The following is a 15,111-nucleotide window of genomic DNA, read 5'->3' as shown; positions in this document are numbered from 1 at the left end:
ATTAGCAACATTTTTTGATAATGATTAATTTCTACTTGGAGATTTCACATATTGAAATAAATTCTTATGTAATCCCATTTCATGGAAGTGGTATTTATTGGAATCAGTTTTACTTACTCACTCCCATCTACAGGTTACTGTATCAGTATTTCTAAAAATATTCTAAGATTTTTTCTATGTTTCCATTCCCAATACTGGTTTCCAAGCCTAAATGCATGTTAGAATCACCTGGAGAGCTTTTCAAAAAAACACCAGTACTTGGATCCTATCTGGGTATTGTCCTGGATGGGACTTTGGGGCAGATTGAAATACGGATAGGAAGATTTTGTCGTTGTTAAAGTTCATTTATTTATTCTAATGTGCATCCAGGATGGCAACTTATATACTGAAAATCTGTTTTATGAGTGTATCCTGTTGTCTGCTAAGACATTTTTATTGTTGAAAAATGATATGATAGTTGCTCTGGTACCTTTGTAAAATGGCAACTCATTTTCTGCTTCTGCTTTCAAATCAGACCTATTTTGCTTGGTCAGCTTTGCTCTCTCTAATCATTACAAATTTTAATGTATGTCACTGGATTAGACTACGTATCAAATACAAAACCAAAATTTTGAAGTTTAGCTAAATAATTCTAGAATATATTACTTTAGACGTATGTAAGTTATATCACTGAATTACTACATAAAAATTTAAAATCACAAAATTCTTAATTGAAAGATAAAATAAGAACAGTTTCCAAGTGCTTTAAAGATGTTTGTGTACGTTTTCATATTTATGATGTATATCAGTATACACTCATACACACATTTAAAGAAAATTGGCTGGGCCCAGTGACTCACATCTGTAATCCCAACATTTTGGGAGGCTGACGTGGGCAGCTTGCTTGAGCCCAGGAGTTTGATACCAATCTCAGCAACATGACGAAACCCTTTCTTTACCAAAAAAAAAAAAAAAAAAAAAAATAGAAAAATCCAGTCATGGTTGCACACACCTAGCTACCTGGGAGGCTGAGTGGGGAGAATCACCTGAGCCTGGGAGGTAGAGGAAGTGAGGCATGATTGTGCCACTGCATTCCAGCCTGGATGACAGAGTGAAGAGACCCTGTCTCAGGGAAAAAAAAAAAAAAAAAAGGAAAGAAATAAATAAAAATAATACTAATGTATTTATATAACTATATATATAACAAGTGTACCACCTAGCTCCAGATTACTTTTTTTTCCCCTGTCTTTTATGTCTTAGTTGTGGGTCTATGTTACCTGTCCGTATAAATTTATTATTTATCTATACGATTTTTCTTTTTTTTAGTTTCTTTCTTTTTTTTTTTTGGTGGCATGATCTCAGCTCACTGCAACCTCTGCCTCCTAGGCTCAAGTGATTATTCCACCTCAGCTTCCCGAGTAGCTGGGACTACAGGCCTGTACCACCATGCCCAGCTAACTTTTGTATTTTTAGTAGAGACAGGGTTTCACCATGTTTCCCAGGCTGGTCTCTTAACTCCTGAGCTCAAGTGATCTGCTGTCTCAGCCTCTCAGGCTCATTATAGTCATGAGCCACCGTGCCCGACCTTTTTTTCTATATTGATTTTTGACATTGAAACTAAGCTCTCTTAGTTTTAATATTATTGTATTATTCAGTCATTCAGTGATATGGTTTGGCTGTGTCCCCACCCAGATCTCACCTTGAATTGTAATAATCCCCATGTGTCAAGGATGGGGCCAGATGGAGATAATTGAATCATAGCAGGCAGTTTCCCCCATACTCTTCTTGTGATAGTGAATAAATCTCATGAGATCTGATGGTTTTATAAATGGGAGTTCCCCTGCACATGTTCTCTTGCCTGCTGCCGTGTAAGACATGACTTTGCTCCTCATTTGCCTTCTGCCATTGTTGTGAGTCCTCCTCAGCCATGTGGAAATGTGAGTCAATTAAACCTTTTTTTTTTAAATAAATTACGCAATATCAGGTATCTTTTTATTAGCAATGTGAGAACAAACAAATACATTCATCTTTAACACTTTTAGTCCTAGTAAACCAAATGTTTCAGATTGGCATAAAAAGATTTCTACAGCAATAAGCAAACTTGCCCAAGTTACCGAAGCATTTACTAATGTATTATTTGTTTCTCTTTTTGTTTTTATTGTCCTTTGCCCTTAGTGAAGCTGTGGTCTACCAATCTAGACAACTCAGTGGCAAGCATTGAGGCAAAGGCTAACGTGTGCTGTGTTAAGTTCAGCCCCTCTTCCAGATACCATTTGGCTTTTGGCTGTGCAGGTAAGAAATGAAAGCAGATTTGTCTTCCTTTGATGTTGGTTGAATATCATGGTAAGGATAGGAGAGCATTTTAAAACAACTCTTTTGTAGGCTTAAATATTGTTTTCATTATTAGACTATAAATTAAAAGTATATGCAGTATGCCATCATTATTCATTTAGTGCTGTACCTGAATTGCACTATTCTGTCACCTATCTTTAATACATAGATATGAATTTGTTAATTTTTATCATTTTTCTTAGCGTTTGTATGCATGAAATAATGCTTATTACTTATTCACAAACTTAAGGTCATAATAACATTTAAACAAGCTATTGTTAAGCTATATTGTATAGACACAGGAACACTTTTTTTAAGGCAAACTGTTCTTTCAACAATTATTTATTGAGTCCCTACTATGCACAGAGCACTCATCTAGGGACAGTGAATAAGACATAGTCTTGTATCATGGAGTTCATGCTAACATAGGAAGTATACCAAAAAAAGTTTGCTATTATTATCATTACCAAATAATCATTAGGTAAATTATTTTTCTTAACTAGGGTGACCATATGTCTGTGTTTGCCTGGGACAGTTCTAGTTCACACCGTTTGTATTTACTGTTAGTGCCCTCTTTCATTCACAAAAGTGTCATGAGTTGGACGATAAATCATATGGTCACCCTGCCCTTAAAATTTTTATCTTTGATATTTTTCCCTCTTGAATATTTACTAAAATAGTAAATACTTATAATTTGGCTTCTGAATGGTGAAGTCTTATTTTTTATTAATAATATCAGGATTTTACAAAATACAAGCTAGCACCATATGATGGAGACAATAGCAACTTTTAAAAAGGAAATGCATAATTTAAACCATGTCACTATACTTTTTCCTTTATTCAACTCAGTATGTCACTGGGCTACTGACATAATTTCATAGTTCAGTTTAAGGAGGACATGGACTAACATGTAGATATGGGCAAAATTCTCTATTTTTTTTAGCATATAGAATTTAATGATTACATGCTGTTTTCATTTGAAACTACTTCTGTCTTATTTAAATACTTTGTCACTGATTAGAAATGTGACCTTGAGCAAGTTCTTTAACTTTCTCCCAAGTTTTTTATCTTTAACGTAGAGGTAGAGCTGTTTGGGGCTGTTCTGAGGATTATGGAAAAAAGATTCTTTGTGTAAAGTTCTTATAGTTGTTATTTTTATTATTAATATTATGTATTCAATTAAAATATATATTCTTAGTTTATTGGGTTTGAGTGTATGTAGACACTAACTGACCATCATTTATGTATATAATAATATTTTATCAGTAGTTAATTTGTACCAATGCCAGATATGAATATTATCAAATTTTCTCCTTCCTAGAAAATAGGAACCTACTTTAAAAATGCTTCCACTATCTGCTAGGCAGTTTTCCCCACTATTCTACATTTTCATACATTTCTTAGTTACTTTTCTCATTTAATTTTCCATGCAAGCTTTAAGATTTATAGTTTTCCAATTCTAGAAAAATCCTTTTGGGATTCTTACCAGACTTTCTTGTGTTTATTTGCTGATTTTAGAAGCATTGGCATTATTGTGATAGTATGTCTTTCCACAATTACGTGGGGTGTCTTTTTATTTGTTTGGGTTTTTTTTTTTTTTTTTTTTTTTTTTTGAGACAGGGTCACCCAGGTTGAGTACAGTGGCATGATCACAGCACACTGCAGCCTGGTCCTTCCTGGCTCAAGTGACCCTCCAACCTCAGCCTCACGAGCAGCTGGGACTACAGGCATGCACCACCACGCCTGGCTAATTTTTGTGTTCTTCATAGAGACAGGGTTTTGCCATGTTGCTCAGGCTATTCTCAAACTCCTGGGCTCAAGCAGTCTGCCTACCTCGGCTTCCCAAAGTGCTGGGATCACTGTGCCCTGGCTTTTGTTTGGGTTGTTTTCTGTCTTTCAATGAGATTTTATAATTTACTTACTTTAGGTTCTGGACTTTTTGGTCAATTTTTTTTCCTATGTATGTTACCATTTTTGTTATTTTTAATAAAATTTTATTTTCCACTCCCTTTTTTTTAGGTATTTTTTGCTAAGCGTAGACAAAACTTACTCGTATTTGGATATTTGTCTTGTATCTTGGGACCTTATAAATTTTTCTCATTAAGTCTAGTAGCTTTTTAGTAGTGTTTGGATTATCTGTTTATACTTGATATCTGCCAGTTGTATTTCTTCTTTTCTGATGATTTATCACATTCTCTACCTCTAAGGTAGAGTTATACTAGTGATATCCTCCCCCATCTATTTCATTTAGTTGAATGAGCTTTAGTGTTCTGCTGTTTAGAATATCTACTTTTGAAAAATATTTTATTCAAATTGTTTTACTTTACTGTTTCTTAATTAGAAGCAAAACAGTATTGTATCAACGACCTTTTAGCACCAATTGATACTTATGCTTTTTCTAAAACTGAGTTGTATTTTTCTTGAATGAACCTTGCTATGGCATAATGTAGAATTATTTTGATAAACTACTATATTTAATTGGTAATTTTAAATCCATATATTAAATTAGCCTATTATTCATTTTATCTTTTTTAACTGTCTTTGCCATTTTTAACATCAACAGTTTTGTAATTTTCAGTGTACAAGTCTTGAACTTCTTTTGTTTAAATGTATCCTTATTTTGTTACTTTTATTTCTGTCGTGAATGGAATTGCTTTTAAATTTTATTTTTTGATTGTTTTGTTAATAGTGTACAGAAATACAATTGATTTTTATATATCGATCTTATATCTCTAACACTGCTTCTCTTTATTTGTTCTTGTTTTATTGTGGATTTCTTGGGGTTTTCTACATGTAGAATCATATCTGCAGTTGAACAATTTATGAATGACATTTTGCTTTATTGTATTAGCTAGAAGATCAAGTACAATGTTAAATAGAAGTGGTAAAAGCAACTTTTTATATGTGAAGAGTATTTAGTCCTTCACAATTAAGTATGGTGTTGGCTGTGAGGTTTTTTGTAGATACCTTTTATCAGTTTGAGTAATTTTTTATCTGTTCGTAGTTTGCTAAGAGTTTTTGTTGTAAATAGGCGTTAGATTTTGTCAAATGCTTTTCTTCTGCCTCTGTTGAGGTTGATTGTGAGGTTAATGTCCTATACTTAATAATATGGGACAATTATTGTTATAATAAACCAACCTTTCAAATACTTTTGTGTCTGTGTTAGTAATGGATATTCATCTGTAGTTTTATACATTGATTTATAGACAGAATCTCGCTCTGTCAGAGCCCAGGCTGGAGTGCAGTGGTGCGATATTGGTTCACTGCAACCTCTGCCTCTCAGATTCAAGTGATCCTTGTGCCTCAGCCTCCTGAGAAGCTGGGACTTACGGGCACCAGCCATCACATCCGAATAATTTTTTGTATTTCTAGTAGAGACACAGTTTTACCATTCTGGCCAGGCTGGTCTTGAACTCCTGACCTCAAGTGGTCTGCCTGCCTCGGCCTCCCAAAGTGCTAGGATTACAGACATGAGCTACCATGCCTGGCCTGTAGTTTTCTTATGATGATATTTTCTGTCTTTGTCAGAAAAGAGCTACTGGGTTTAAAGAATGGATTGGAAAGTGTTCCTTCCTCTGCGTTCTGAATGAGTTTGTGAAGAATTGGCATTATTTTCTTTAAATATTTGATAGAATTCATGAATTCTATCTGGGCTTGGATTATTCTTTTGGGGAAGATTTTAAATTCCTAATTCAATGTGTTTACTTTTTCTTCTTCTTCTTCTGTCTTTCTTTCTTTCTTTTTTTTTTTTTTTTTGAGATGGAGTTTTCGCTGTTGTTGCCCAGGCTGGAGTTCTATGGTGCGATAGCTCACTGCAACTTCCACCTCCTAGGTTCAAGCGATTCTTCTGTCTCAGCCTCCCAAGTAGCTGGGATTACAGGCATGTGCCACCATACCCAGCTAATTTTCTACTTTTAGTAGAGACGAGGTTTCACCATGTTGGTCAGGCTGTCTCAAACTCCTGACCTCAGGTGATCCACCCACCTTGGCCTCCCAAAGTGCTGGGATTACAGGCGTGAGCCACTGCACCCAGCCTGTTTACTTTTTCTAGCTAAATTCAGATGTTCTAAGTTTTCTAATTTATTGGCATAAAATTGTTCATAACATTCCTTTGTAATTGTCAATAGTAATGTACCTAGTTTCATTCCACTATAATTATGTATTTTCTCTTATTTCTTTTTGGTAGGTGTAGCTAAACATCTGTCAGTTTCTTCATCGTGTAATAGTGTGTGTGAAAAGGCTGTTGTAGTTGTTGTTATTGTTGGAAGGTCTGTAGAATGATTCTGTAGGCTTGGTTTCCTGTAATGACTCTTAGCTCATCACCAAATAGATAGGCCAAGAGAGCTATTATTTCTCAGCAAGTGGTACTATTGAAATCAAGAACATGATGCCATTACTGTAATCATGGAATCAGGAATCCTTCACCATAGCTCCCACAAAGCTAGAAACTAGAAACTGGAACACTACAACAGAAAACCCCCACATCTCTACAATGGTGCTTGAAACAGAAACATTCAAAGCAGAAGGAGAATGACCATAAAATGTTCACCTTTCAAATCTTCAATAAGTGCATCTGATTGATGGAATCTAATTCATGTCTAGAAGCATAACTGCAAGGGCATCTGAGCAATATAATTTTAACTTTATGTCTTGCATAGGCTGTAAACACTTTAAGATGGTGGAAATGGATGCTGAGGGCACATTGAGGTTAGGTATGAGCTAATTTTCCTCAGTCTAAAGCAGGGGATAGTATCACAGCAAAGCATCAATGAGGCCAATAGTGCTTAATTCATTGTCTTTCATTGTACCTTTCACTGAAACATTCCTTTAATACAGGAAAAGCCTTTACTACTAGAAAACTGACCAATATTCAGTCATCTTCATTTAGAATTGAAACATTTTTTAGAATGTAGTCTGTCATTTAAATTTGACTTTAGGAATGGGCTATACTTTTCTTAAACATTGCTTTTGGAATTTTGAGAGGTAGAAAATTAGTATATGAGCTATCCACCAATTATAGTTTGACTTCCTGTTGCAAGGGCACTGTGGATCCTACCAGGGAAGTGAGGCATCATGCTACTTGTAAGCTTCTCTGTCTGTCTTGCTTAGATCTTATATTTGTGCTTGTTAACAATAAATTTCTCTTTGTACTTTTATTTTGTTATTTTGTTCTTTCACCTTTTATCATACATACAAAATATTTTATAAGTCCCAATATAGTTATAAAAGGAATAAATTAGGATGAAAACATTTATCTTCTGAGCTTTGTGTATGTAATAACATTGCCTCAAAATACATTAATTAAAATGAAAATGCTAAGAGAATTCAAATTTCAGTATCTTAGGAGATTTTATAGATCTTTCTAAGATAGAAAAGTAAAAATTAAAAGGTAATAAAGATGTGAACATGAAAGTTAACAAGTATGTGTATAGAAGATGGAATCTGTCAGCTAGAGAAATCCACGTTCTTTTCAATCAGACATAGATTATTTAATTTTTTATGCTTCTCTTTTTCAATAAAGTCAAGCATTCATGCTAATCCCAATATATCAGACTTGGTCCTGAGTGGTTTTGACAGCTTCCCATAATGAATTTGTCTTTGAGGATATTCAAAGACAGCAGCACTAGTAGTGTTAAAGGGTCCCAGGTAGGCTCTTTCAGTTCTTTCCTGGCATTATTAATGTAGACAACCATTTGCTAGATTTTTTAGATAAATCAGTTGATTTATTTGCAATATTTACATGTCGACATGGTTTTTAAAAGTTATTTTAATGTCTTTTTAATGATTAAAAAATTATGTTCCATATTTATTAGTCATTCATTACTTACCATTATTTGCATTTAATCCTTAAAGCAGAAGTGTACAAAAAAGAGATTAATGTAAAGCAAATCAATGAGGATTGAAGCAAATTAATTCTCTCAAAATAAATGTGTGGTATCTTTAGATAATTTTGCAGCTGCTGAGTTTGTATAATCTTAGCAAACTAGGCCATTTAGAAGAAATAATTCTGTACTACTTTTTGAGTGTGTTTTTTAATGCTTTTACTTCTGTTATGGGCTTGCTGGATTTTGTGTTTCTAAAAACCAGTAAAATTTGGAAGGCACTGCCTGTAAATGTTACCTAGTAAATAGAAAACACAACCATAAATATGCCTAGTAATTAGTACACATTTTATTTTATAGAAACTGATTCTTGGCTGGACGTAGTGGCTCACACCTGGTAATACCAACACTTTGGGAGGTTGAAGCAGGGGGATCGCTTGAGCCTTTGAGTCCAGGAGTTCAAGGGTATAGTGAGCTATGATTGAGCCACTACAGTCCATCATGAAAACAGAGCAAGACCAGGTCTCTTAAAAAAAGAAGAAAGAAACTGATTTCTAAGCAGGCAAAATGTAATATCAGTAATTTTTGCCTGCAGTTTGTGCTTATTTAGTATTGTATAACTCATTGTAAATAGTTTAGATTATGTGATTTGATTATTCCTTATCTCATTACAGTAATATAGTGATAATACTGTGTGTTCTGTAAGTAATTACTTGTATATGGTGCTTTTAGATGAATTCAAATAGTAAATCACCAAATTTTAAATTATTCTTTGATACATATTTTCCTACATTTCCCAGTGATAAAAGCCCACAGTATAATTTTGTTGTTGTTGATACAGAGTCTTGCTCCGACGCCCAGGCTGGAGTGCAGTGGCACAGTCTCGGATCACTGCAGCCTCTGCCTCCCAGGTAGAGCGATTCTCCTGCCTCAGCCTCCTGAGCAGCTGGGATTACAGGCGTGCACTATCTCACCTGGCTAATCTTTCCAGTTTTGTAGAGATGGGGTTTCACCATGTTGGCCAGGCTGGTCTCAAACTTCTGACCTCGGATGATCCACCTGCCTCGGCCTCCCAAAGTGCTGTTGTTATTACAGGTGTGAGCCACCGCGCCCAGCTTCACAATGTAATTTTTTTAGCCACTAATATCTGTGTATAGACTATGTACTGGGCCCTGTTAGTGAATATGAAGTTTTTTGTTTTTGTTTTTGTTGTTGTTTTTGTTTGTTTTGTTTTTTCTTTTTTCTTTTTGAGATGGAGTCTCACTCTGTCGCCCAGGCTGGAGTGCAATGGCGTGATCTTGGCTCACTGCAACCTCTGCCTCCTGAGTTCAAGCAATTCCCCTGCCTCAGCCTCCTGAGTAGCTAAAATTACAGGCATGCGCCACCATGCCTGGTTAATTTTTGTATTTTTAGTAGAGACGGGTTTCACCATGTTGGCCAGTCTGGTCTCGAACTCCTGACCTCGTGATCCGCCCTCCTCAGCCTCCCAAAGTGCTGGGATTATAGATGTGAGCCGCTGCATCTGGCCAAGTATGAAGTTTTAATCAGTATCTTTACCTTTGGCAGTCGAATTTGAGAAATATCACAAAAGATTTAGGGCAACATATTTCCTCCTTCAGATAAAATTAAAATCAACAAATCGTGAACATATATAAAAGATGTTATTGGAAATAAATGTTTCCTGTAATGCCATTAGTGATTTTTTTTTGAGACAGGAGTCTCACTCTGTGGTCTAGGCTGGAGTGCAGTGGTGCAGTCTTGGCTCACTGCAATCTCTGCCTTCCAGGCTCAAGTGATTCTCCTGTCTCAGCCTCCCAAATAACTGGGACTACAGGAGCGTGCCACGATGCCTGGCTAATGTTCATATTTTTGGAAAGACATGTTTTCACCATGTTACCCAGGCTGGTCCTGAATTCCTGGGCTCAGGCAATCTGCCTGCCTATGCTTCCCACGGTGCTGCGATTCACCGTGCCAGGCTCCTGTTAGTGATGTTTTGATTTTTGTTGTTGTTGTTATGATTTGGTGGTAGTAGTAGTTAATTTTTTTTTTTTTTTTTTTTGAGACGAAGCCTTGCTCTGTCACCCAGGCTGGAGTGCAGTGGCATGGTCTCAGTTCACTGCAACCTCCGCCTCCCAGGTCCAAGCGATTCTCATGCCTCAGCCTCCTGAGTAACTGGGACTACAGGTGCACACCGTCGTGCTCAGCTGATTTTTGTATTTTTTAGTAGAGGCGGGATTTCACCACGTTTGCCAGGCTTGTCTTGAATTCCTGACCTCGTGATCCACCCGCCTCAGCCTCCCAAAGTGCTGAATTACAGGCGTGAGCCACCACACCCAGCCATGACTTATTTTTAAAAAAGTCTATTCTCGCTCTGTTGCCCAAGCTCAAGTGCAGTGGTGTGATCTTAGCTCACTGCAGCCTCTGCCTCCTGGGTTCAAGCAATTCTCGTGCCTCGGCCTTCCAAGTAGCTGGGACCACAGGTGTGCACCACCATGCCTGGCTAATTTTTTTATTTGTAATAGAGACAGAGTTTCAATACATTGGCCAGGCTCGTCTTGAACTCATGACCTCAAGTGATCCGCCCACCTTGGCCTCCCAAAGTGCTGGGATTACAAGCGTGAGCCACCTTGCCCAGCCTGAAATTAAGCATTAAAAATTCATTAGTATACCTTTTACTGCAAAAAGAGATAAACTAAGTGTACAGATAAAGTAAATGAAATTATTTTTTCCCTATTGATCAACAGAATCAATTCTTTTCAAAGTATGTGTTTTTTAGGTTCCTCAAGGATTGAGAGTAGGAAAGGATGGCTCAGGCAGACAGGGAGAAAAAAAGAGTTAGTAAAAAGGGCTCTGATTCCTACTTGTGCTTTAAGCTGAGCAGCTCTTCTTTAATCTGTTTTGTATTGTAGGGTTTAAAATAAATTAGGTGAGGGAGGACTCGGTTTTTTAATGTTTCTGCTACTCTTTCTTAACTGAGACTTCTTTTTAATTGTGGGAAAATGTACAGAATTTAGCTGAGACTTCTTTAAAAATTGTATTTTTTAAAAATTGTTTTAATTATTTTAAATTACTGACAATTGTGGTTTAATCTAATGTGCAGTTAGGTAATTGCTATTTCTTTGACTCTAGGAGGATATCACAATTGCTTATTTATCTATTATGGATTGGTGAGGATTGGAGAGATTATTCACAAAGTAAAGAGTAAATAATAATGGCTTACATTAGTGCATCTTTAAGGTTTTATTCAGGTTGGAAACCAGGGCCAACTGTATGTGATAGAAAATAGGAAGTGATATCTTCTAATTCCTCCTCAAATTATGAACAAAGATCTGACAACTAAATTGAGAGCAGGTGTTAAGGGGAAATGCTTCCAAAGTATTCCATATGTGTTTGTGTAACGGGTACTTGGCTTGCTCTCTCTTTGTCAAAGAGTAGCTTTCTTTCAGTTCTCTAAAACAGTATATTGAGATAACACCAAAGGCTTAACGGAAGTAAAAGATTGTTTAAGTATTGCTATTAAAATTAATAATGAGGCTGGGCACAGTGGCTCACAGCTATAATCCCAGCACTTTAGGAGGCCAAGATGGGCAGATCACTTGAGGTTAGGAGTTCGAGACCAGCCTGGCCAACATGGCAAAATTTCATCTCTACTAAAAATATAAAAATCAGCCAGGTGTGGTGGCGCACGCCTGTGGTCCCAGCTGCTTGGGAGGCTGAGTCATGACAATCACTCGAACCCAGGAGGCAGAGGTTGCAGTGAGCCACGATCACACCACTGCACTTTAGCCTGGGTGACAGAACAAGACTCTGTCTCAAAATAAATAAAATTAGTAATGATATCTGTATGAGGTAAATACTAGTAACCGGTGGGCCTATGTATGTTTAAATGGTCAAAATTTATTTCCTGCCTAAGAAAAACCTAACAGGTATCTTCCCAACTTTTCTTCTCACCCCAGTCCTGTCACAGTATCTAGAAGCTAGGGCATTGATGACTTTTATAAACTCTCAAGCATCTGAGAAGCCTAAAGATAGAATTCAGGATTTCTGAAATTCAGTTTGATGTCCGATTGGCCGTATTACATATGAGTCTTCTTCCTGTATGTCTTACTGCTTTTTGGAACACAGTCTAGACTGATTGTGTCCTAATCTGTATTTTAAAACATTGCCTCATTAATAATAGTCATTTTATTCTTGCTTTAGTAAAGGTAGTGAAATATTCATTAAACATTTAATAAGATATTCTTATATCTTTTTCATTTGATCATCTTAACATATTGATGATTGCCTTATTGGTGGAAATGTCTGTGGTTCTGGTTTTTTTTTGTTTTTTGTTTTTGTTTTGTTTTGTTTTTTTCAGTAATCCTACAGGAAAATTATTTGTTGTACTAGAAATTATTCTGTAATATTTACAGAAATAACAGTTAGTACACTCTTTTGATTAGCTTCAACACTTAAGATGTTAGGAATTGATATACCCCTTAAACATTTACCTAATGTGTTCCTAGACTGGCAGTTTCTTTCTCTGTTTATTTCAGATAAAATAATGAAACAATGAATGCTGATTTAAGTAGATAAATTTTTTTGTTTATTTACCTTTGTTTTATCACCTGGGTTGATAGTAACACATAATTTAAAAAAAAAAAAAAAGAGTTCATTCATAAAAATGGATATGTAAACACAATAAAAGTATATTACAAATTCTATATAAAATAGCTTTTGAATGGAAATAGAATTATATGTACCTGACATCTCTGTTCTGTCTGCGTTTTAAATGTGCAGTTTCCCCTAACTCAGGGAGGAAAAGAGAGAGACGGAGAGAGAGAAGAAAGAGCTCCTCTTTAACTCCAGCTTCTCAAAATTCCTCTGAAGTCTGGTTTCTGCTCCTACCCCTACATAGAAATTCTTCCCACTAGGATCGGTAGCAACCTCATGTCACTACATTCAAGCCCTTGTTTTATTTGATCTCTCAGTAGTAGTCAACATTGTTGACCACTCACTTCTGGAAAAACTTTCCTCGTTTGTATTCTAAAACAACACCCCCTGGTGTTTTTTTCACCTCTCTCATCTATAGTTCTCAGTTGTCTTTTCTTTGAAATGTTGGTATTCTTTGACACTCTGTTCTCTTGTCACTCTCTAAATTCCCCATGGGTTGTTTTGTCCATTTAGTTATTCTGTTTAAATAGCAGACTCCTAAATATTTATCTCAATCCCACGCTTAGCTAAAAAAAACTCCAGACATTTCTATTTTACTTACTGGAAATTCCTATCTCAGTATTCATTGCCACCTCAAACTTAACATCCAGCGCTCAATCCATTTTTCCTTTGCAAACCCATTACTTTATCATCGTATTTTTTAATTTCCTGTTGATGCAGTGGTCCAAGCCACGTATCTCATTCTTCACATTACATTGAATCATGTATGTTCTACTTACTAAATATCATCCTCTTCTTAAAAAATCTTATTGCAGAAGAACTTTCCTTTTTCTGGCTCTTCTTCTACCATTCACATTGTAGTCTACTTCACCAAGGCTTCTGCCACCATAATTCCACTTAAAGTGTTCTTGTCATCATCACTAAATTACCTCCATATTGCTGAATTAATTGATCTAGTCTGTTCTTTTTCATTACTATTTAATACAATTGACCACTCCCCTATTTCTTCCATCCTTCTCTTTGTTGTTCTCCCTGCAGTCATATCCAGCTTAGGCAGGAATCGAGTTATCTCTAGTTCAAGCCATTACTGTAAGCAGGCAGCTTAACTTCAAAATTGATTTTAAAACTTTTTTTTCCCCCCTTGTGTATCAAGATACAACCTTGAGGCACACATTGTACTCAGCTCAATTATTGCATGCCTTTCTTATCAGGCTTTCCCTTTTTAACACCTGCCTTCCCCCCAAAACATGGAAGTAGTTATTTTGGATAGGAATCGGACCCCTTCCCTTTAGTTTTGGTTAATAAAGTGTTTGTCTTTCTACCAGACCTCGTCCTTGTTAGTTGGACACTGCAAGCTGCAACCATTCGGACCTGCATTTGGTTACATTACCTGTATCACTGGAGTAACCTCTTGCCTGAATACTCAGCTCTTCTCTACTTGTTTCCCTTCGGTTTGTTCTACAGACAGCAGTAGGGATAATATTCTTTCAGATAAATTTATCCCACATTCCTGCTTTGATCTCTTTCAAACTTCTCTAGATTGATCCTACATTATTTCATGCTGCTCTCACTGTGCAGCTCCTCTGCTTTAGACATTCTTCCCCTGGCTCTTACCACAGCCAGCACACACTGTTCAGTCTCATCTTAAACATCATCTCCTCAAAGAAGCCTATTGAAAACCCTCTGTCAAGGAGATTCGCCCAATCATTACCTTTCCTCTTGGTCTCATTGTTATCACTTGATCTGTATTTTATTTATTACATAATTGTTTTTGTCTGACTCTAATACTTGAATGTAAGCACACAGAAAAGTAGGGACTTTTCTTGTTCATTATTGTATCCCCCACGATGTCCCTTACAACTGCACATAAGAGATTTTCAATAAATACATGTATTTAAAATATTAGTACTAATATAGTATGTATATATGTATGTGTATACATACACACACTGTTTTTTACCTAATTTTTTTGCACAAGTTTTTGGAATACAAAGCCAGCATAGAGTTTTTATTTCAGATTTTTTTTATTTCAGATTACTTACCACTCTCTGAATTTCTTAAATTCAGAGTATTAAATTCAAAGTATTAATATGACAATGAAAAATAACACACATTTTAGAAATAAAGTATAACAGTTATTTACATACAACATTTATGTTGTGTTGGGTGTTATCTGAATTTCTTAAATTCAGAGAGTGGTAAGTAAGGTGAGGTCTCATTTAGGACCCTTAGATTTTAATTTTTAAAAAAAACATGTATTTTATTATGAAACTCTCATTCTTTAGCAGATAGTTTTGTTTTTAAATGTCCATATGGCCTTAAAGAA

At 35.9% G+C, this 15,111-nt stretch overlaps 1 protein-coding gene across 13 annotated transcripts in view; it reads left to right on the top strand.

The window, feature by feature from the left end:
• COP1 (COP1 E3 ubiquitin ligase) overlaps positions 1 to 15,111 on the top strand; it is a 267,302-nt gene that overhangs the window by 184,647 nt on the left and 67,544 nt on the right. For all 13 annotated transcript variants that reach the window (XM_033198878.1, XM_033198882.1, XM_033198877.1 and 10 more), the window contains one exon: positions 2,155 to 2,271. In XM_033198878.1, coding sequence (XP_033054769.1) covers positions 2,155 to 2,271 — 117 coding nt within the window. The remainder of the gene's footprint in view (positions 1 to 2,154; positions 2,272 to 15,111) is intronic.

The sequence above is a fragment of the Trachypithecus francoisi genome, unplaced genomic scaffold, assembly GCF_009764315.1.
Source record: "Trachypithecus francoisi isolate TF-2019V2 unplaced genomic scaffold, Tfra_2.0 Lachesis_group5, whole genome shotgun sequence".
Taxonomy (NCBI): domain Eukaryota; kingdom Metazoa; phylum Chordata; class Mammalia; order Primates; family Cercopithecidae; genus Trachypithecus; species Trachypithecus francoisi.
This window is presented reverse-complemented; position numbering and strand designations above follow the sequence as displayed.